Source organism: Benincasa hispida, chromosome 3, assembly GCF_009727055.1.
Source record: "Benincasa hispida cultivar B227 chromosome 3, ASM972705v1, whole genome shotgun sequence".
In the NCBI taxonomy this organism is placed as follows: Eukaryota; Viridiplantae; Streptophyta; class Magnoliopsida; order Cucurbitales; family Cucurbitaceae; genus Benincasa; species Benincasa hispida.
Window position 1 is genome coordinate 40,796,314 of NC_052351.1, and position 24,349 is coordinate 40,820,662.

The 24,349-nt window shown below is 33.6% G+C and overlaps 1 protein-coding gene and 1 long non-coding RNA gene across 5 annotated transcripts in view; both read left to right on the forward strand.

The window, feature by feature from the left end:
• The window catches only part of LOC120072502, a 70,998-nt gene extending 68,969 nt beyond the window's left edge, over positions 1 to 2,029 (forward strand). For all 3 annotated transcript variants that reach the window (XM_039024876.1, XM_039024874.1, XM_039024875.1), the window contains one exon: positions 1,546 to 2,029. In XM_039024876.1, coding sequence (XP_038880804.1) covers positions 1,546 to 1,884 — 339 coding nt within the window. In that variant the 3' untranslated portion in view covers positions 1,885 to 2,029. The remainder of the gene's footprint in view (positions 1 to 1,545) is intronic.
• An 8,320-nt stretch (positions 2,030 to 10,349) lies between these two features.
• Positions 10,350 to 19,960, forward strand: LOC120072521. 2 transcript variants are annotated; one of them, XR_005480511.1, is made up of 4 exons: positions 10,350 to 10,590; positions 11,151 to 11,253; positions 18,597 to 18,664; positions 18,830 to 18,880. It is a non-coding gene; the product is annotated as an uncharacterized LOC120072521 (long non-coding RNA). The 2 variants fall into 2 exon arrangements; XR_005480512.1 differs by lacking the exons at positions 18,597 to 18,664; positions 18,830 to 18,880 and adding an exon at positions 19,475 to 19,960.
• Positions 19,961 to 24,349: the final 4,389 nt, after the last annotated feature.

The window sequence follows — 24,349 nt, forward strand, 5'->3', positions numbered from 1 at the left end:
TATGTTGTAGGAACATAACGGGGGTAACTTGGTTTGTCAAGGGTATTTTGCTATCGTGCCACATTGATTGAGTGACAAATTGGAGCGTTATAGGAGATTGGTCAGTAAATTAACTCATTTATCTCATACCATACAAGAAATTGCTTCTTGATGTAGTGGAAGACAGCACTTGAGTAAGGCAAAAAATGCAGAATTAAAACAACAAATGAGTTTAATAACTCAGCTCAAATTGAGACTAATGGTCATGGCCTACTGAGGTATGTTGTAGGAACATAACGGGGGTAACTTGGTTTGTCAAGGGTATTTTGCTGTCGTGCCACATTGATTGAGTGACAAATTGGAGCGTTATAGGAGATTGGTCAGTAAATTAACTCATTTATCTCATACCATACAAGAAATTGCTTCTTGATGTAGTGGAAGACAGCACTTGAGTAAGGCAAAAAATGCAGAATTAAAACAACAAATGAGTTTAATAACTCAGCTCAAATTGAGACTAATGGTCATGGCCTACTGAGGTATGATGTAGGAACATAACGGGGGTAACTTGGTTTGTCAAGGGTATTTTGCTGTCGTGCCACATTGATTGAGTGACAAATTGGAGCGTTATAGGAGATTGGTCAGTAAATTAACTCATTTATCTCATACCATACAAGAAATTGCTTCTTGATGTAGTGGAAGTCAGTAATTCGTTTTTAGATCTTATGGAAACATATAACAAGTTCCAGTGCTCCAAAACTATACAATGAAAGGTTCGTTGCCTGAAAGAAGTACATAGTTTATTGTTCAAGGCAGGCTTACTAATTCAGATCTGTCACTAATAGAAAACCTTCCTTGGCACATTTGATAGAAGAAATCTTGTGACCAGGGGAATCGGTAAATAGACAATAGTAATCACCATGCTTCAATAATCAGATTGCGTAAGCTGTGAATCAAGATATTATTTAGTCCAGATTAAACTATGAATGCCACCTAATAAGGATATTTGATATGTTTTTCCCGGCATCCACTGCCTTAAGGTCAAACTATTATTGATACAGACAAAATAGAGGAAGGTTCTTTATCAATGAATCAGAAGTTTTTAATAATACAAAAGAGCTTCTATTTAGCCGGTTGCCTAAAACTAAAGTGACTAACTTAAAAACAAGCAACTCAAGTACATAAAATGAATAAAACAATCAAATACATCAATTACTCTATGATATTCACTATGGGCATGTAAACGGACTCAAATGCCCATTAATTATTTATTATAAGCAAATGAAAATAGGATGGCCATATGAAATTGAAGTTCCTTACTCTCCCTTTGGTGTTCTTTGGCAAAACAGCACACCATAGCAATAGATGTCCTCTCTTTCCTCTTATTAAATACATTTTGGTCCCGTTTCTAAATTTCAGTTAAATGTTAAAAGTTGAAATCTTAATTGCGATTAGACATAATGCTATTTCTCGTCTTTCATTATCTGTATCATTTGAACGGCTGACATATCGAGTTGACACAGTGCAAAACCCAGTTACTGACCAATGTTTTCTGCGCCTTTCATTCAGGAATGGAAGATTGGGCCTACAGTGCAAACTCTCTGTGAACACCTCTTTGTAAGTTTTGCAATCCGTATGCTGAGAAAAGGTGTCACTCAGATTGTAGTCAGGATTCCTCGGAACAAAGAATCAAACTCTGATAATCAAGAAACCAATCTTGCGTTAGTTCCAACTGGCAAGGAACCCAAAGGTAAGTTCATCTGGACTACGGGAATTGGCAAGTTTATGCTGTCTGGTATCGTAGCCTATATTGATGGTCGGTTGTGCCGTAATATCCCTAATCCTATTGTACGGCGGATTGTAAGTGGCTTTCTGTTGACTCTCCTTGACAATAATGACAAGGAATAATTTTGTTGTCTGTTCTGTATCTATGCACTGTATATCTTTTTGTGATGTAGAAGTGGGAAACAGATTATCTGCTACATTATGATAAAACATTGGGAAGGTTATCTCAAAAGTAGCGTGATCTTAAGGTAATTTTCACAAGGGAAAATTAATACACCAGATTTATCAGATTTTGAGTTTAGTTTCAATTTGGTTTCTGAAGTTTCCAAAGCAACACAAGTCTCTAAGATTTAGAAAATAATTCTAAATGGTCCTAGACTTAATTGACTGTTAGTTGACCAGACAAAAATTTGAAGTGAAGTGACAATTAATTTATGGTATGGAATCCTATGTGTAATTTTTCAAAAAGAAAATATAGACTATTTATTATTATTTTTATCTGATGTGGCGTATGTCTCCTCTCCCTTTGCTCTCTATCTTCTCCATTCTCCTACCAAATCTCGACATTGTTGTCTTCCTCCCTGACGTTCTAGTTAATTGTCTTCCTATTCTATTTTGTTCAAATCTAAAACAAAGCTTCAATTGCAGATTTGGAATGACAATTTTGTTTCAGACTAGATATGAAATTAAAGTTGTGCTCTACATCAAATCTGAAATGAAAGCAAGCAATGACTTCACATGGTGGAAAAAAGGTCTAAACATAAAATGTTGAGGGGAAAAAAAACCCCTAAAATTTAGGAGAGGCAAAATAATGATAATATTTTACCTTTTCTTTTCTTTAAAATTCTCTATTTCAAGCTGTGTTGTGTGATGTAATTTCTCATGCATTTGGTCATTGCTCATCATCTAGTAAAGAGAGTCGGCTACATCCTACCAAATAGGAAAGAGTGAGTGCCTCTCGCTTTTTTGTGGCATAGAATTTCAACAAATATATCTAGATATGATATATTTATGAGAAAATTGCATCATTGACTCATTTGAGAGGTTAAAAAATGATAAATTGTCTACTTTTTAAAAATCATTACTAATTGACCTTATATTTACATCATGTGTGTTAAAATTATCTTGTCGTTTCTTCTTCTCTGACACGCGAATTCATTTTCTTCCCTATAGAAGGTTATTTATCAACTTTTCAAAGAAATTGGCTATTATCCTAAACCTTTTTCCATATGAAATTATCAACTTGTCACAGGTAGTATGGGGTGGGGGAATCGAACATTAGACCTCGAGGTTGATAATACCAATATTATACCAGTTGAGCTATGCTCTTGTTGGCAAAAAATTGTGGGAATATCATCTTTGTAAACTTCTATCATTACTTGCATGGTTATCATTAATAATGAGATAAAATATCATTTTTATATATATACTTTAATTTTATTCTATCTTTTCCTTAAAAAAATTATTTTATTTTTTTCTTTATACTTTAATTGTCTAAATTTTGTTTATATACTTATAATAAATCTCAAAAGACTTAAATTTTGTCAAAATTGGTTAAATCATGAGAATAATTTTCATGTGAGAGAAGACGTAGTATGAATATATATTTTTTATAAATTTATAAAGAGAATGTTAATATAAATTAAATTTGATCTTTAAAATATTTGAGATCATGAGCTAAATTTAAATTTGGTTAAAAATCACTTTTGACCACTTAATTTTCATTATAGTAACAATTTGATCCATGATTTTTTTTTTTTTTTTTTGTAACGATTCAGTCCTGTACTTTCGAATTTATGGTAATTTAGTTATTGAAATTTAATAAATAACAATTTAGTCCATATATTTTTCAGTTGGTAACGAATTGTGAAAACTATTATTAAGATTTAATTAAATTTCTTACACACAGATCATTAAATTAATTGAAAGTCAATTTTTTTAAATAAAATTAAAGATTAAGTAATACATGATACAAGTTAACACTTAATTTTAAAGAGATTTTTATAATAGGAACTACATTGTTATCATTGTTAAAATATAGATATTAAATTATTACTTATTAATATTTAAGGATTAAATTATTATAAATATAAAAACTTAATTGATATCAATTAAAATTTAAAGACTAAATTGTCAACTTTTAACATTTAAAATTTATTGAAACTTAATAATATTAGGAGAGTTGAAAGACTAATGTTCTCGCTTTACACGCGTCGATTAATACTTTTTACAAAAATTTGCAATTTTGTTTGATTATTATTTCAAAAAACTACTATGTTGGGGAGTTTCATATCTCACAAACTCTTAAGGCTCACTTTGACAAATTGAGAAAATTGACAAGAATTTAAAAAATAAAACCCCAATTTTTAGATTATGAAGTAGAAGCTTTTCCTTGAAACATATAAGTATGTGACTTGTGAAGGATGGAAGCGTAAGAAGCAGAAAGAAAAGAGTTGGGTAGCTAAGTTTGTTAAGTAACAAAAAACCCACTGATTTTCTAAAACCTTGGACACACAAAACCCACGGGAAAATCAATTTTGGCTTTTTATTACCCGAAATCAAAACCCATTATATCAAATCGAAATCTCCACTTTCTTCATTTCTATAAAATCCTTCCAATTTCTGTAAATAGCTCTCTCTTCCACGACACAAAAAATGGCTTTCATGATGTCCAAAGCGCCGCCACAACCATCTTTCTCAGAGACTGAGAATCCCTCAAATTCGAATATCAGCAGCAGCAACAACGGCGTCGTTTCGAGCCACCTTCTCTTGAAATCCGGTGGCAAAATGGACAGAGATGTGGTTCTTCGCCGCATTCGTTTCTATAAGCGATTGAACAAAGTGAAGAAGACTTTTGAAGGTCTTGTCAATGGCGGCGCGGCGGATGAGGCAGAGAAGTGGTGGCTGCAACAGCACGACGTTTTTTTTGGGTAATTGAATAATCGTAGATGGTTTTGGTGATGCTCACTTCTCCTCCAATTTGGGTGTACTTCCTTCCATGTATATGAAATGAATTTGCTGAATGATTCTCCTCTCATGGCCCCTTTAACGTACAGTACAGATTAACCCCCCAAAAAGTTGACAGAACATTTAATTATGTTTCTTTTTTTTTCCTTTTATTCACGGACCTCTTGATCTTAGCACATACATATGGCTTAACTGGTCTATCATATACTTTTATAAATACCTTAAAAAATGGGAAAAAACTATATATATGTGGCCATCAAACACAAATTCCAAAAAGAAAAAAAAAGGCATAAAACTAAATAGCCAACTTGAAAAATGACAACCGAAATAATGTTTAGAAAAATGTCTACTAGTGATTTTCAGCCAAATCTTTAATTAATTGTAGGAAGAAAATACCTTTGCAACAACATTCCATGTGTAAAAATCAGTCAAGAAATTTTCCTCCTTCGTGAGAGCTCGAAGATTCCTCCAAAATCGTGAGAGCTTGTTCCCTGTTTTCACAGAGCCATCTCTCTTAGCTTTCCCTGTTTTTCAGAGTTGTTTTCTCTTCTTCTCCTTCTTCCGTTTATTCCTGAACTACCATGGACGACGAAGATCTAATCAATGACTGAAGATCTTTCTCCCTCACCTCTGAAGAAGACTCCATCAGCTTCAAGATTGAAAATTCCTCCATTCAAGATTCAAATAATGAACTGGTCAGCTGTCCTGTTGGAAAACTCCGGACAGTTCCTTGAGAAATCCTCCAAGCTGCTTTCCGCAAATTCTGGAATTTAGAGCACAAGCTCCAAGTCTGCCATCTAGGGAAGAACATCTATTTTTTCAAATTTCTGAACTTTATCGATCAAAATCATATCTTTAAAACTGGACCTTGGTCATTCCATAAAAATCTTCTAATTCTAGAAAATCCTTCCCCTTCTAAAAAAAAACTTGCATCTTAGATTTTAAACTAGTTCCTTTTTTAAGTACATTTCATTGGTTTACCTCTTGTTTGTTTCAGCAAATCAATGGTGTTACTGTGGTGTCGTTGGCTGATTTTATTACATACAAAATTCGAGTATTGTCATAAACATCGTTACATGTCTGGCAACCGATTCTATAAAATATATTTTTCATATCTATTTGCGTGATTTGCAGATTTCTATATCTGCATTCCTTATTTTCCGAGAATATTTATTCACTCAAGAAATATATTTCATAGCTAGACTTATTTATATTGTACTCTTATTCAATTTTAGAGTTAGTTGCCTAATTTGAAAAGTTTGTATTGAGAGTTTTGAGCTTAGGGTTTGTCTGAACCTTAATCTCCATGTATTGTTATTGAAAATTTGTGTATTTGTCATTGCTTTTTTTTTTTTTTTTTTTGTAGCCATTGTAGAACTTGGGACGAGTTTGATTTGATATTGTATTTAGGGAGAGTCTAAGTACATTGAAGATAATGAACACTCATATTTAAGGGAGCCTAAATATGATGAATGTGAGGGGATCTCACTCTTAGGGGGTCTAAGTATGTTGTATTGAGAGGATCTCTCTCTTAGGGGAGCTTAAGTATGTTGTATTGAGGGGATCTCATACAAAGCTTGGAGAAACATTTTTGTGGAAGAAAGGGGAGCTCAAACTTAGGGGAAACCTTAGTTGAAACTGAAGAGGTAGTTGTACGTGAATCAGTGAAGAGGGAATTTATCAGATAAGTACTTTCGTTGTAATTACTAAGCTCTATATATAGTGAAGTTTCATTCCACCGGGAACACTGCCTCCCAGACGTAGGTGAATTTACACTAAACTGGGTTATCAATCTCTGTCTTTATTTTTCTGTTTACTTTATTCCACTTGTTATACATATTGTTTGTGACATCGTGCTTGACATTTTATTTTGTGTTAGATCCACCATTTTTTTTCCAATTGGTATCAGAGCAGGTTAACTGTTGTTCATCGAGTATTCAATGGAGTTGATCTGGAAAGGTGGATCAACTACTCATCCCCCTATGCTTGATAGAACTAACTATTTCTATTGTAAAACAAAAATGATAGCTTTTCTTAAGTCCATTGATAGTAAGACTTGGAAGGCAGTTGTCTCTGGATGGATACATCCCCAAATTGTTGACAAAGATGGCAAGATCTCTCTCAAGCTTGAGAAGGATTGGACTGAAGTTGAGGATGAGGCTTCCCTTGGAAATTCTCGTGCTCTAAACGCTATTTTCAATGGAGTTGACCAGAAAATTTTTCAACTTATCAATACATGTATTTCTACTAAAAAAGCGTAGGATATCCTTGTTGTGGCGCATGAAGAAACCTTTAAAGTGAAGTTGTCTCGTCTGTAGATTCTAACCTCAAAATTTGAAGATGTTGGAAGATGAAAGTATTACTAAGTTCAATGCTTGCATCTTGGATTTTGCGAATGAATCCTTTGCTTTTTGTGGAAAAATGTATGAATACAAACTCGTTTGAAATATTCTATGGTTACTACCAAAAAGATTTGATATGAAAGTTACAATTATCGAAGAGGCCTATAATATTGCTACCATGAAGGCGGATGAGTTGTTTGGATCATTGTGAACCTTTGAATTGACCTTTGATGAAAAATGTGATAAGAAAGGTAAAGGTATAGCCTTGCAGTTTGTTTCTAATGAAGATCAAATTCGAAATAAAGACAAATATACAGAAGAAAATCTTGCTGATACCTTATCCTTGTTAACTAAACAATTCAGCAAATTTATAAGACGCTTGGACAGGGGGTCTAGGAACTTTCATTCTTCACATGTCAAAGACAACAGTAGTAACAATTGAAGGAATCGATTAAGGTTCGTGAGCAGAAACGGGGATCGGACCCAAATCCCAATTTTTACAAAACGTGAATTCTACATAAACAATATAGAAACTTTATGCATTAAATTTAAATTACAGCATGCTAAATGTAAAATAAAGTAGAAAAGGAATAATAAGTAAACCTTTACCTTTGACCTTTGAAGAACCCTTCTTCAAATATATCCTCTTTGATCTGGAACAATCACGATAAAAAATATTTCCAGATGGTCACGAACTTGAAACCCTAATTTAGATGCCAATTAGAGCCTTTTGTATTCTCTAGGATGAGAATTACACAAGTTATTGGCTCTGTGATTTTTTTTGGAAAGGGAATGAGAGTTGAGAGAGGAGAAGAGACATTGGAAAAAAAAATCTCAGAACTGTTCTGTTTTACCTCCTCTCTGTCAAAACGAAGAAGAAGAAGATCAAAAACTTCCCAACCAACTCACGTAAGGGAGGGAAGTTAATTTCAAAAAATTAAAATAAATAAATCAATTTTAATTTTAATTAATATATATTAATTAAAATTAAAATTGATTTATTTATTTTAATTTTTTGAAATTAAGGGAGGTATCTTGGAAGAAAGTCTTCAAAGGTAAGGATTTTCGAAATCCTAAATTATTTTCCTTCTTTTTTCCTTTTGTGGCATGTTGTATTAATTTTGTAAATGCATGATCTTTCCCCTTTTGTTTTTCCTATAATTTTTTTTTTTTTCAAAACAAATGGGATCTGGGGCGATCTCGCTTCCACTCAAGGTTCCCCTCACTATGGATCCTTCATGTAGACAAAAAAATATATCTGTAGTGAGAAGAGTGGATTGTAGATCTTTAGTGGAGTGTACTCACAGTTAACGAATATTGATTAATTTGGTTAATGAGTTTAGCCAATTGATCTCATATAGCTAGAGCTTCTAATCTATAGGTCCACTAGGTCCCTCGTTAGCTCACGAGAGGATACTTAAAAGGATAATTTGAAATGTTTAAATTAATTTGAGAAAACTATATATTAATGTGATTAATATATAATTAATTATGGATATGATCTATAATTAAATTGAAAAGTAATATTTGAATAAGATTCAAATTAATTAATTCAAGTGAATTAGACTCATAAACAATTAATTAATAGAGAGATATTGCACATATACATGCAATGTATATGATAATTAAATATATACATTAAATTGGGTTTAATGTATTGGATTTTATGTCCTAAAACTCGTAGTTTGTAAATTAATAAACATATTCTGTTTTGTTTTTCGATAAAATTGTTATTGAAATTGTAATCTTAAATCCAATAAACTAAGGTCTTGGGATTATTTAATGTAGTTTGAACTTTATGTACTGACATAAATGTGGATCAAGTTCAAATATATAGCCTAAAATGGTCTATAATATAGGGATAAGGTTGGACGCCTTATTCTGGGGACACCATGGATGCGACCCACTTTATAGTTAGTACAAACAATGTGATCTTGAATCGTTCATATAGAGATATGTGAGTGGAGGCATCCTATGCAATGAGTTTGCATAAGACTGAACCATGAAATAGTCACTTTTTACGTTCTAAATGTCGTTTTATGTATAAAACTGACTATTTCGTTAATTGATGACTTAGGAAACTTAATCTTAATCCTGAGCTAACTATGAACTTCTGTTCACTCGATATTATCCTTAGATCGGCATAGGTGAGAGAAGCTCATTATCGCTGGCTCAATAAACCTCCCATTTCAGGGGTAAGATCAAGTGGATAGCTGGGAACATAGGGTGCAAGACGGAATTCACTCCTACCCGTTATAGGGATAATAGATAGATTGTTCCCTTTAATACTGAATCCAGGTCTTGAACAAGGACCCCCACCCTCTCCTTGGCCCGAGAGGGGTTCGATTTATACGTTAGACCTTAAACAAATTGTTCATTAGAGGATCAGTGGAACTTAAGGAACAAGATGTAGTCTTGGGGATAAAACGATTTTTATGACCCAGCCGAGATTACAAACAACCTGTGAAGGATTAGCTTACTAATCATGGTTATATCATATGGACACAAATATATCTATAGTGAGGGGAGTACAACTACAAGACTATAGTGGAATGACCCGTTAGTTAACGAATGTTGATTAGCTCCGTCTAAAAGAGTTTTAGCCAGTTAATATCGGATCGTTGGAGCCCATGATCTATATGTCCATTAGGTTCCCTTACTAGCTCATATGGAATAAACTTAGAACAGTATGATAGAATAATTCGAATTGTTCGAATTAAGTGAAGAGAGAGAAACCGACAAGTATATGTGATATAGTGGTTGGTTTTTCAGTTTAGAGATACAGCTTTAATGTTTAAATGTGATTTAAATATCAAGAATATGAATACGTTCATATTCGAAAGCTTGAAAATAATGGAAATGGTCAAAGATGTAAAAAGTCAAAGAGTTGACTTTTGACTTTGAAAAGTCAAACTTTGACCGACCTTATATTCAAATGTGATTTGGATTTCGAGAAAATGAATGCGAATTCATGCTCCGGAGGTCAAAATTAGTCAACACGGAAAAAACATAAAAAGTCAAAATGTTGACTTTTTGGTCAAAGTTTGACTTTGACAAAATGACTGTTTTGCCCTTTGACTAAAGTTAATAGGAAAATCCAAACTTTTGTTGGATAATTCCACTAACAAAATAGTGGACTAGGTGTTGGCTTATAGTGGAGACATCAAGCCCACTTAGATAGTGGATTTTGAGGTGTTGGGTTTTTATGAATTTATTTCATGCAATTGTTGCATGACTTTTTTCTATAAATTTGGACTTTCAAATTGGATGAAAAACTTTTGCCATTTTTGCCAAAATTATTTTCTAAATTTGGACTGGAAAAATCACTATTTTTGAGTGAAATTCAAAACCCAAACCCAACCCAAAATTCCATCTTCTTTTTTCATCTATTTCTCTCTCTCGGGTTCTTCATCCATTGGGTCCCACAATCCGGTTCTGAGTCCAGAGAATAGTAGGTCAGCACTAGTAGTTGTCTGGCTCGTGTTCGGGTGGAGATGAAAGCGTTTTGGGAGCTACAAAGGTTGTATTCTATCCCTATTAATTTACTAGTTTTTCCTTCATTTGCATGCTAATTTCCTTTTAATTAAAAGCAATTAGAGTGTAATTAGATCCTTATTCTACTGCGTATGTCTCGTGTTCCATCATAATGTATAATTGCTCGTTTAATTATTGTGTAAATTAAAATTAAATAAGTGTTATTTAATTGTACAAATTAAAAATGTGTTATTTTAATTGGATTAATTAATTAAATAAGTGTTATTTAATTAAGTGGACTAATTATTATTTAATTAATTACAGAAAAGAAAAATATATATTAAGAAATGGAAAATATATTACGGAAAGTCCTTGACTTTTCCCTATATAAAGACTTCCCTATAGTCCTTTGCAAAACATACAATATGGTCTCGTTGTAGAGAAACTCTGATAATACACAACTCTCTAATGTTATTGTGTAGAATTTTCTCTAAGCCTCTCTACTATAAAAAAAAAACACTATTCTCCTCTCCTTCTCCCAATAGTTGGATATCACCTATCCGCTATTGGAATTCTAAGAGAATAACGGGGTTTCTCTCGTGGTAGTGTTCGAGATCGTTCAAGGAGTTGTTCGTGATCAAGACTGTTTGGAGATCCGTTCGTTGGAACCTTGGAGAGACTTGTTTGAGGCATTAGGGAATCTACAAAGGTAAGAATTGTTCTAATCCTTTCCCTAAAGCATGCTAATTTACTTGTTTATTTATTTTGTTTAGTGTAAAGATTTAGTTTAATGTAAAATCAAATCGAAAAATGCAAGACACTCCTCGTCAAAACGCTCCCGCTGCAGGATTTGATCCCTCCAATCTTCTGTAACTTAAACCTGTATGTAGATACTGTTGGGATTGATGCCCTAAATCTCGTAGGGTTCTGCAATTTGTAATTGTATTGTACAAACATTTTGTTTATTTAATAAAATATGAAATATTTTATTTGACATTTAGTAGCATTAAATACACAAACCAATAAACTAACATTCAAGGTTATCTTCTGTAGCTTAAACATACATGTAGAGACATATAGGTGAATCATGTTTAAGTGATAACCTAAATGGTCCGTAGTAGATGAATAAGGTTGGATACCTTATTCTGGTGACACTACGAGTATGACCCACTTTGTAGATGTTATAATTGTTGTAAAGTGCTACAAATGATCTAATCTCGATCATTCATATGGAGACATGTGAGTGAAGGTATTCTATACAAAGGAGTTTGTATAAGACCGGACCACGAAATGACTAGTTTCATTATATAACCTTGTTCATAATAGAGACTTACATTTCACCAAGATGACCATAAGCGAAATGACTTGAATCCTAAGTGAGTTGTGAACTCCTACCTATGAAGGCGGTTCTTTGATTTGTATGAGTGAGAGTGATCAGATCACTGAATAAACAAACCTACCATTTTGGGGATTCGTCTAGTTGGGAAGTTGTGAATACAGCTACACAAGACAAAATTTACTCCTTCCCTAAGGTCGTGGTACATAGATAAATTGCTCTCTTAAGAACTAATTTTGGGACTTGAACAATGTGGCGCCACACCCTCTCCTGGCCCCAGAGAGGTTTTATCATAGTTGGACTGTGACTTATTGTTCATTAGAGAGATCAGTGGTACTTAAGAAGTTAGATGTAATTATAGGAGAAAAACGGTAATTTTGGCATAGTTGTACTTACGAGCAATTTGTGAAGGGTTGTCGTGCTATTGACTGGTTATATCCAATAGACACAAAAATATATATGTAGTGCAAAGAGTGCAGCTGTCGGTCTTTAGTGGAGTGCCTAATAGTTAATGGATATTGAATAATATAATTAAAGAAGTTTAATTAATTATTCAAGTACCATTGGAGTTCTAAGCTACAAGTCCATGAGGTCCCCTCTGCTACAGTTACGAGCAATCTTGAGAAAATAAATAAAGTAATGTAACTCTAGTAATTATAATAATGTAACTTGAACCTCGTTCAAAATTGTGCCTATTTGTAGGCTACCCTAAAGAAACGAGAGGTGGTTACTTTTACGATCCTAAAGAAAAATAAAGTATTTGTATCGAAAAACGCTACATTTCTAGAGAAGGACCACATTAGGGAGCATAAGCCCTGCAGTAAGGTTGTGTTGAATGAACTTTCCAAGGAAACTATTCAACATTCAACAAGAGTTGTTGAAGAACTCATCACCTCAACAAGAGTTATTGAAGTTGGTTCGTTTAGTAGGTCATGTCCACTGAACACCTCAAGTATTGAGAGAACCTTGACTTAATGGGTAGGTTGGGAACTCGCCTGATGATTATTCAAAATATGGGTATGTTTATTTAATGCAACAGAAGTCTGAAGCTTTTGAAAAGTTCAAAGAGTTTGAGGCTGAAGTTGAAAATGCATTAAATAAAACGATTAAAACATTTCAATCTGATCGAAGTGGAAAGTTTTTGGATCTTACATTCTAGAACTATTTGATAGAACATGGAATTGTATCCCAACTTTCAGCACTTGGTACACCTCAGCAAAATGATGTATCAGAAAGGAGAAATCGAACCCTATTGGACATGGTTTGGTCTATAATGAGTTATACATCCCTACCAGACTCATTTTAGGATTATGCAGTATAGATTGCAACATATATTTTAACCTGTGTTCCATTCAAGAGTGTTACCAGAACACCATTGGAATTATAGAATGGTCGTAAAGGTAGTTTACATCATTTCAGGATCTGAAGTTGCCCAACACATGTGCCAGAGGAAAATCCTAAGAAACTAGAACCTCGTTCAAAATTGTGTCTGTTTGTAAGCTACCCTAAAGGAATGAAAGGTGGTTACTTTTACGATCCTAAAGAAAAAAGTGTTTGTATCGACAAATGCTACATTTCTAGATGAGAACCACATTAGGGAGTATAAGCCCCGCAGTAAGATTTTGTTGAATGAACTTTTAAAGAAAACTGCTGAACCTTCAACAAGAGTTGTTGAAGAACCTAATAACTCAACAAGAGTTGTTGAAGTTGGTTCATCTAGTAGGTCATGTCCACCTTAAGTATTGAAGGAACCTCAACGTAGTGGGAGGGTTTAGAACCCGCCTGTCCGTTACATGAGTTTTAACAAAAATTCTAGTTATGTTAGCTAACGTAGATGTTGAGGATCCATTTGAAGGAACTCTTATTCAAGAGTACCTACGAGCGGAAGCGGATTTTTCCAATTCATTGTGACAGAATTACTGCATATACATTCAAAACATACTAATATGCATTCATAATGCTAAAGAGATCAAGAGATCATATCAGATGAAGATTTCTTCTTCACAACGAGTCTAAAACTCAACCGTTTACCTCAAACAATCACCACTCGGAGAGAAGGAAACAGAGAAGACACCACCATTCAGAGTCCTCAGTATTCTTAGAGTGAGAATCCAAAGTGTGGGCTTTGTTCGGATTTGGTAGAGGGAAGGAGGAAGAGAGACCGCACACAACGATCAAGCAAGTGGGAGATGAAGTCGTCTATCGCATAGACAAGATGCTTGATCATTTAGGTGAAGTATATGATAGTGTAGGAAAAAATAAGCGATCATGTAGGAAAAGGTAAGCAATCATATAAACGATAGTGTAGGAAAAAGGTAAGCGATCATCCAAACGATCGCGTAGAAAAAACTAAGCGATCGTCTATACGATCGTTTAGTAAATATCGAGAGCTAAATGATCGCTTAGGAAAAAGTAAACGATCGTTTAGTTAATAGCGCGCGATGGTGTAACCGGTAAGCGATCGCTTAGCAATATCGTATATGTAAGCGATTATGCAGTCACTATCATATAGGCACTGATTTTCTAAATGATGACACTATCTTTTTCACAATGTCCGCACGCCTATGACTCCTGCACACCGTCAGCTATTTATAATGCACTCATCCATTATTTTGAATAGAAGAATTGTCGTTCCATTTCCTTTATAACCGTTCAATGAATGTGATCTTATCATATTCATAACATATAAATTAATATCATATATTAATTATAATATTTTCCTCTACTAGATATAAATTATATTTATATCCAATTTCTTCCAAATTAATGTATCTCATAAATAAAGTTAATTATATCATATTTAATTAACTCGTTCAATTATATCATATATAATCGAACTCCATCTTGTTAATTTGAACATTTCAAGCTGACCCAAAAACTGATTCTCAACTTGTATCCAAGCTACCAAGGGAACCTTATGAACCTATGGCTCGAAGCTCCAACGGTGCATGAATAGCTGACTAAACACTTTAGTCACGATATCCACTATCTGTTAACTGCCAGGCATTCCACTAAAGACCGACAGTTGAACTCTTCTTGCCATAGATATATTTCTATGTCCATTGGATATAACCAATCATCAGTACGATGACTCTTCACAGATGCTCGTAATTACAGCAGGCCAATTTATTGTTTTGCCCCTGTAATTACATCTTTCTCCTTAAGTACCACTGATCCTTCTAATGAACAATACAACATAGTCCTACTATGTGTGTACACCTCTCAAGCCATTAGAAGGTGCATAGCACCACATCGTTCAAGCCCCAAGATCAGCCCTTAAGAGAGCAATCTATCTACTTACTCCTACTTTGGGGAATGAGTGAACTCCATCTTTTGAAGTTGAGTTCCCAGCTCCCAAATTAGACGAATCCCCAAAATGGTAGGTTTGAGTCGGCGTTCTGGCCACTCGCACCCATGCAAATTAAAGGACCGCCCTCAATGGCAGGAGTTCCCAACTGACTCAGGATTGAGGTCATGTTACCTATGGTCATCCTAGTGAAGTGAAGTCTCATTCTTGAATAGAGTTATATGACGACATTAACACTTCGAGGTCAAGTCTTATACAAGCTCTTTGTATAGGACGCCCCCGCTTGCATGTCTACTACACGAATGATCAGGATCAGATTATCTATGATAAGTCACAACATTTGTAACAATTCCACAAAGCGGGCCGCGTCCGTGGTGTTACCAGGATAAGGTTTCTCTCCTATATCCATATACTACAGACTATTTTTGTTGTCACTTAAGACATGATCCACTTGTATGTCACTACATACATGCTTAAGTTACATAAAGACAACCAGAGATATTAAGTTTATTGGTTTGTGGTAAAATAAAAAACATCTAAATGTGAAAAGTTAAGTAATGAAGTAAATATCATTTATATTATACATCATAAGTGTTCGTACAAAGTTGTTTACAAACTACAGGACACGAGACTTTAGGGTACAAACCCCAACACCATTGTCTTACAAGAATGCAATGGAGGATGTTGACAAAGATAAATGGATCACAGCTATGGATCTCGAAATGGAGTCTACGTACTTTAATTTAGTTTGGAATTTTGTAGATCAACCTGATGGGTAAAACCTATAGGTTGCAAATGAATCTACAAGAGAAAATAGGGTGTTGATAGGAAGGTGCAAACCTTCAAGGCTAGAGCCTTGGCAAAGGGTTATACCCAAGTTGAGGGAGTCGACTATGAGGAGACTTTCTCATATGTTGCCATGTTGAAGTCTATATGGATCCTCCTATCCATTGCCTCATATTACGACTATGAGATTTGACAAATAGACGTCAAGACTACTTTTCTAAATGGAAATCTTGATGAGACCATTTATATGGAGCAGCCTGAGGGATTTATATCCCAAGGTCAAGAGCAAAAGGTTTGCAAGCTTAATCGGTCCATCTATGGATTGAAGCAAGCTTTTCGATCTTAGGATATAAGATTTGATATTGTGATCAAATTTTATGACTTTAATCAGAATGTCGACGAGCCTTGTGTATACAAAAGAATCATCAACAGTTCAATAGCTTTTCTAGTATTGTATATAGACAATATCCTACTCATTGAGAATGATTTAGGTCTACTGACTAAGATTAAGAATTGGCTAGCGACCTATTCCAAATGAAAGATTTGGGAGAGGCGCAGTTTGTTCTGGGCATTCAGATCTTTAGAGATCAAAAGAACAAAACGCTAGCTCTGTCTCAGGCATCGTACATTGACAAAATGCTTGTCAAATTTTCGATGTAGAACTTTAAGAGAGGTTTACTCCCTTTCAGCATAGAGTTATATTGTCTAAGGAACAGTGTCCTAAGACACCTCAAGAAGTTGAGGAAATGAGATGGATCCCCTATGCATCGACTATTGGCAACCTGATATATGTGATGTTATGTACTAGACCTGACATCTGCTATGTGGTGGAGATAGTCAGTAGATATCAGTCTAATCTAGGATTTGATCACTGGACTGCCATTAAAAACATCCTCAAGTATCTACGGAGAATGAGAGACTACATGCCAGTGTATGGTTCTAAGAATTTGATCCTTAGAGAATACATGAACTCTGATTTCCAGACTGATAAGGATTCTAGGAAATCCACATCCGGATCAGTGTTCACTCTTAACGGAGGGCAATAGTCTAAAGAAGCAGCAAGTAGGGGTGCATTGCTGACTCCACTATGGAGGTTGAGTATGTAACAACTTGTGAAGATGCTAAGGAAGCTATGTGGCTCAGGAAATTCCTGACTGATCTTGAAGTGGTTCCAAACATGTCGAAGCCCATCACCCTTTGTGATAATAGTAGTGTTGTGGCAAATTTCCGAGAGCCTCGGAGTAAAAAAAGCGGAAAACACATAGAGCGGAAGTATTATCTCATCCGAGAGATTGTGCATCGAGGGGACATGATCGTCACGCAGATAGCTTTGGAGCACAACATTGTCGATTTATTTATAAAAGCCCTCACGACTAAGGTGTTTGAGGGTTACCTGCAAAGTATGGGTCTACAAGACAGGCCACATATAGTTTAGGGCAAGTGGGAGATTTTCGTATTGGACGCGTTTTATGCTCTAGTTTATTGATTTGTGTACTTGTATATTAGTATGACTTGTATATTGTACACCGCACTAACTTTAGGACAAGTGGGAGATTGTTAGGGTTGATGCCTTAAATCTCGTAGGGTCCTATAGTTTGTATGTATTGTACAAAAGTTTTGTTTATTTAATAAAATATGAGATGTTTTATTTGACATTTAGTAACATTAAACCCATGAACCAATAAACTAACATCCAAGGTTATCTTCTATAACTTAAACATGTATGTAGAGACATACAGGTGGATCCTGTTTAAAGGATAACCTTAATAATCTGTAAGGTTGGATACCTTATCTTGGTGAAACTACAAGTATAATCTGCTTTGTAGATGTTACAATTATTGTAAAGTGCTACAAATGATCTGATCTTGATCATTCATTTGGAGAATTGTGAGCGGGGTTATTTTATACAAAGGAGTTTGTAAAACCAACCTAAGTAGTCTGTAGTAGATGGATAAGGTTGGATACCTTATCTTGGTGACACTAGAGTACAATCCGCTTTGTAGATGTTACAATTATTGTAAAGTGCTACAAATGATCTGATCTTGATCATTCATTTGGAGAATTGTGAGTGGGGTTATTCTATACAAATAAGTTTGTATAAAATCGAACCACGAAATGACTAGTCTCATTATATAACATCGTTCATAATAGAGACTTACATTTCACCAAGATGACTATAGGCGACATGACCTGAATCTTGAGTGAGTTGGGAACTCCTGCCTATGAAGGTGGTCCTTTGAGTTGTATTGATGAGAGTGACCAGATCGTCGATTCAACAAACCTACCATTTTGGAAATTCGTTTGATTGGAGAGCTGGGAACATAGCTACATAAGGCGAAATTTACTCATTCTGCAAGGTTGGGATAAATAGGTAAATTGCTCTCTTAAGGGTTGATTCCAGAGCTTGAACAATGTGACGTCACACTCTATCCTATCCAAGAGGGGTTTGATCATTGTTGGACTATGACTTATTGTTCATTAGAGAGATCAGTGGTACTTAAGGAGTTAGATGTAACTACAAGAACAAAATGGTAATTTTGGTCTAACTATACTTATGAGCAATTTGAAAAGTTTTCTTAACTCCTCTGTGATTCAAAGTTTTCTTGTTCATTTTCTCATCTAGGTTGTCTCATGCCCAGTTGAAGTCTCCCATCAGACAGACAACCATGTCCTCTGATGGAAAGTAGGAAGGTAGGGAATTTGCTTATGTTAATTATGAGTTCTTTCCATTTCAATCGACATTGAAACATTTAAAAAAGTAAAGGTTTCATTGTTTCATTATAATTCTGAGTTGCTGTCATTATGGGACAATTTGGCGCTAGGATGCTATGACAACCACTTGAGTCAATTATGTAGGATTCGACGCATTTGGACACCAACCAGCAAGGCTTCAAGTCGATTTGGGTGAGATTTAAAGGGTATATCACTTTAAGTCCCTTTTCAAACTAGTTTAAGGTTCTTTAATTTTGTTGCTAACACTTGGAAACTTGTATTTATAGATCCATGATGGTTTTGAATATTATTAGGATATTAAGAAAGCATAATTTTCATTAGATAAAGATCTTGTTAGAGAAGTGGTTATACATACAGTAGGGAATAGTTCTGAATAATTCAAAATATGAATAGTTCTGGTTTATGTCAACAAGAGTTGCCCTTGGAAAGTTCTGAAGTATATATTGGGAATAGTTTTATAAGGTTTAATGAAGGCGGCAACAAATGCAATGCAAAGGAATTAATTGAAAGTGTGAATATTGTTAAACCATTTCAAGGTTTTATAGCCGTGATAGAAAGCTCAGGTAAAAGCTCAAGCCCTTTGAACTCAGCCTCTAAAAGTGCTCTTGAAGAAGTTATTGAGAGAAGAAAGCAAAAAAATGAAAATGAGGAGTCAGACTTGGAACAGAACTATGATTAGGGACGTTTCTTTTAACCTGTTTTGCTGCTTTTCTACAATGGAACTTTTTTTCCTAAATGAAATACTATGAAACCTTTTTTTTGCAGCAGTGATGTTGAAAATGGCTTCTTGGTGAAAGTGACACATGAATATGGGAATCACGGCTGACTGATGAATTAAAAGCAAACGGAGCTCACAAGTAATTTTGTTTTTCGAACTTCCAAACATTGTGGTTTATTCTTCATGGGATAGTAAGGTTTAGTTACCATCACAGTGGTAAAGGTTGTTGTTGTAAAGTTTTTATCATACATATTTGAAGCATGAGGATGGAGAACATGAAATGTACTTTGGGAAGTTTAGATTAGAAGTGATAGCGTTATAGAGTTGGAATTGGGGATTTTCTCAGTCAACTGTCAAGAATTTCTCCTCCATGATGGGGGATTCACTAACGCCTCCCTTTTTTTTAATAGAATTTGTTTTTGAATGCAAATACTCAGCTGTCTTTGACAAAAAAGTAAAATTCCTTACTGGCCATGATTTTTTTTTTTTTTTGGGGTCATGAATTTGCTTCTTCTGGGTGCCATTGAACTTCCCACTGCTACTATGTTGCATCCTTACACCTATTTCTTTGTCTTTCCTGAGTAAGTTTTCTTCTTTCATAAACAAATTTCATGAGATTATTATTTTTTTGCATCTATGGGCTACCTCAATTATGTTATTGACATAATTTTAAGATTCTTTTATCTTTGTAGTATTTTCAATATGTTAGTTTATTTTGCTAATATGAGTCGCCCTTATGCATTTGAGCTCAACAATTCTTTGACTTCGAGTCCTCCATAGTCATATAATTGTCTCTAACACTTAAAATTTCTGTGTGTAGCTTTGGATTAGTTTAAACTCCTTCGATCACTTTTCAACTAGGACTCAAGTCATTTCCAGTAAGTTTTATGTGTTAAAACGTTGTTTAGATTAATCAATTAAAGATTGCATGTTAGTCTTCAAACCTTGGAAAATCTGTGACTTGTGAAAGGTTATTATTGGTTGTAGGTTTGGACTAATTCGAATGATTAGTTAAAGTTTATGGTGGATTTTGGACTAATTTGGATCCTCCAAAGTAGACAACCAGCGCTTTCAATCTTTAAACTTAAGTATATATTGATTATTATAATTTTTTTTTATTGAGTACATACAATTGAGATAGGGGGATTTGAGTCACAGACCTCGTGATTTCTAGCACATTCAGATGTCAAATTGAGCTATTCTCAGTTTTTCGATCAATGTAATTTGTTGAAAAGTTAGTTAAACAACTTGTCACTTTTTTTGTTGTGTATTAGTTCATTTTTGTATTTCAATAAAGTTGAGTTGTGTATTTAAAAGCAATTAAGATTTTATTTTGTGCATGTACAGGAAAGAGAAATACTATTGATTCACACGTGTGCAAGCAAAATATATCTATTATTTTTGAAGTACCATAACGATGATAGGTAGTATTTGTCACAAAAAGAATAGACTTTTAATGTCGGACAACCGACATTAAAGGCAACCGATATTGAAGTAGGTGTTATTTAAAGTGTTTAATGTTGGTTGTCTTTATTGTCATTAATGTCGGTATAAAACCAACATTAAAGACAATCGACATTGAAGAAGATGTTATTTAAGGTGTCTAATATTGGTTGTCTTTAATGTCTATAATGTCGGTTTAAAATCGACGTTAAAGACAACCGACATTGAAAACCTCTTATAACACGATCTTAAATGTCAGTTTCCAATCGACATTTTATCCCTATAATATTAGTTTTAAATTGACATTAAAGCCCAGTTTTGCAGTAGTGATATGTTGAGTCATTTTTCACAATGAACATTGGATTTCTTTTGTTGTTTTCTTTATTTCCTCCAATATTACATGATCAAAGTAATCATTTTGTTGGATTCTTGGATATGTTTTAATCTTGTAATGGGTATAGAACTCATCCATTGATTTTCTTAAATCAATCTTTCTTGGTCGTATTTCATAACCAAAAGAATAGTTTTGAGTCTTGAACATTCTTCTTGGGCTATAAAAATCCATCCTTGATGATTTTGGATGATTCTTTAATTCATTTAACTCCCATTACATTGATTTTTTGAAAAATGGGTTTGGTTGGATTGTTGAGCCCTTTTTTTATATTGTCATCTTCTTACTCCATCCCAAGTTGACTTAGAAACGTCTTTGAAGTCACTAGAATCAAATTTCCAATGTGGATAACGATAGGTTCTTTGAGAAAATCGAGCATAGGTAAAATTAGTATGTTGAAATTCTTCTTCTGAATCACTTGAGCCAGAATCCCTACATTGTTTTTGGAAGTGAATTTGATTTTCTTGCCTATAACAACTAATGGTTTTTCTTGGACATCTTCTTTGATCGATAATAATCCATTCTTGTAAAATCTTGAAAAATCTTTGATTTCTTCTTTTTTTTCTTGAAATTTCAAGGGTTCCCCTCTAACTATATGTGGGTTGTTCAACAACGAGCACAACTCACGAAACTCCCTCTTGTGATCGACGTCACCAAGAGTTTCCCAAACTACCACTGACGATAATCAATGTTGGCCCAGACGAATGCTCTAACACCAAATTGATGTACCCTAAGTAGACTTAAAGAGTAATCCAAGAGGGGAAGGTTCTTATTTAATAGAGCTTTATTACAAGTAGGTGTAAAAAAAAATTAATCTAAAATATTGCCTAATTACCTAATTAACTTCTATTTTCTTACATTAGTAGGCTATTAGTGTCGAAATCTTTTTTTTTTTTTTTTTACAATATATGAGGTAGAAAAATTGAACATAATTGTATTAGTTGAACAAACCATCATTATAAATGGATAAATTAATTCAATGTTTTTTTTTTTGCTTTGTCGAAAATAAAACGAAAGCTAATTTGAACAGTTAACTAACACCCTTAAGTCAACTTATCGAACACGGCTTGGACACAAAACGTTACCATGAAAGAATGGGTAACGCCGTTTTGATGTCTTACACGGAGAGAAATTCATCACGTCATTTTAATAAGGTTGATTCTGTTCCTTTAACTTATTTTTTTCTATGTACTAAAATAATAATAACTTATTTTATCTATATTTTTTTTATTAGGTAAGAAAAACACATCTAATCCATTATCTCTCTTTGTAAAAATTTACCAATTTTAGGTTTTGCTAATTCATAAAGAGTTGGCTATCTGTGCTCATTATTAAAATAGATTACAATGGATATTAGTCAAAATAAAATAATTTCCTGAATATAAGAAATTTGTGAATGCTGATGTACGCTAAGTTACAAAAACTAAATACAGTATCTTGGTAAGGAAATTTGTTGTACTAGTTCCATTATGTTTCACCTTAAAAGAAATGGAAATTACAAAAGAAAAAGACCATAATATAGAGTAGTTATTATCTTACTACTTTCAATAAAAGCCTTAAGATAGAGTTTTTCACAAACCACACTAAAAATACGTCAATACTTAATTCATCGTAGTTATACTAATGGGATTTTTGATAAATTTTATAATTGAGTATCTTATATTAATAGAGATGTCGTTCTCTCTATACTAATATACTTAATTTTTTACTACTCTATTACTATTAGATTAGTAAAAATATGCATTTTTTAGGTTAAAAAAATTGCTACATATACATTTGATTAAAGTTGAAAAATAGCAACTTGAAGTTTGAATTCTAGTTTAGATGCATGTGGATTGAAATGGAGAGTTCAAACATTCTTATCCTTTCCTTCATGCAAAGTCAAAAAATTCGAGGAATATTCCGGTCAATATTTTTTTGCTCTGGGGGTAGTTTTGTCCATTTGAAATTTCCGCTTCACAGATACGGCGGAAGACTTCCGCGAATGTTATCCGCGCCGTGTTTTGCATGAGGACGACTCTCTCAACGTTCGTCTTTGTTTTCATGTTAATTTACATTCATACCCTTAACTTAACCATGTTTAATATTACATTTATTTAAAAATTAAGAAAAATGCAATATGAACAACACTCTCAAATCTCAACTTTCTTGAAATATAAGATTCTATGAATTAGAACTTTTTTCATTAATCATGATTTAAAAGTTATGTAATCAAATATCTGATATATCTTTTTTTAAAATAATATAAACTAGATTTACACTTTGTTACATTATCACAAAAATAAGGGGCAAGAAAATTTTAGTTAGTAAATAGTATTTTTTTTTTCATTTAGTCTACAAAATATATGTAATCAATATTAATTTTAAAAGTTATTGAAGAATAAATTATTCAAAAAATTGATAACATTAAAGGAAACTAAAATAAATATATGTATATCTAATTGTACATAAGAAAAAACATACATTTTAAGTTAATAATAAGTTTTGATTCATGTTGGTTTGGGTTATTTCAAGTGACCTATGAACTAATTAAATCTATAAAATTTTCATTTATTTGAATCCAACCCAATTCAAAAAAGTTCATAACCCAACCCAAATCGAACGGATTAGATTGGGTTGATTGATTTGTTCGGGTCATCAAGTTTTTTGAACATCCCTACTTATCACCACTTAATTTTTATAACTTATTTAAGTATCAAAGTATGGTCGGCTAAGCATAATACCGACCAAAAAAAAGGTTTTCCTTTTTGTAAGTTTGGATAAGATTGTCCATCATATCAAGTTGTGGTTGCTTCAACAAAATAAGTAATAAAATAAAGAGAGAGAAAGAAAAAAAAAAAAGAAAGAAATATAAAGGTTGGGGTGAGAAAAAGAAAAAAGAAAAAAAAAAGTGATTAGCAATTAGCACAAAGATGGATAATGGATGAATAGGAAAGGTGAGGTGATGGTGTGTAGACAAAAGTAGTTTGTTTGTTGGGTTTTATTATTGGTCAATTACTTTATAATTTTTTTCGTTGACTTTCTATATTTCATTTCCGCGTCCACTCCATGCAATTTGCAATTCCCGCACCTCTTTTCCCGTTGCTGACTA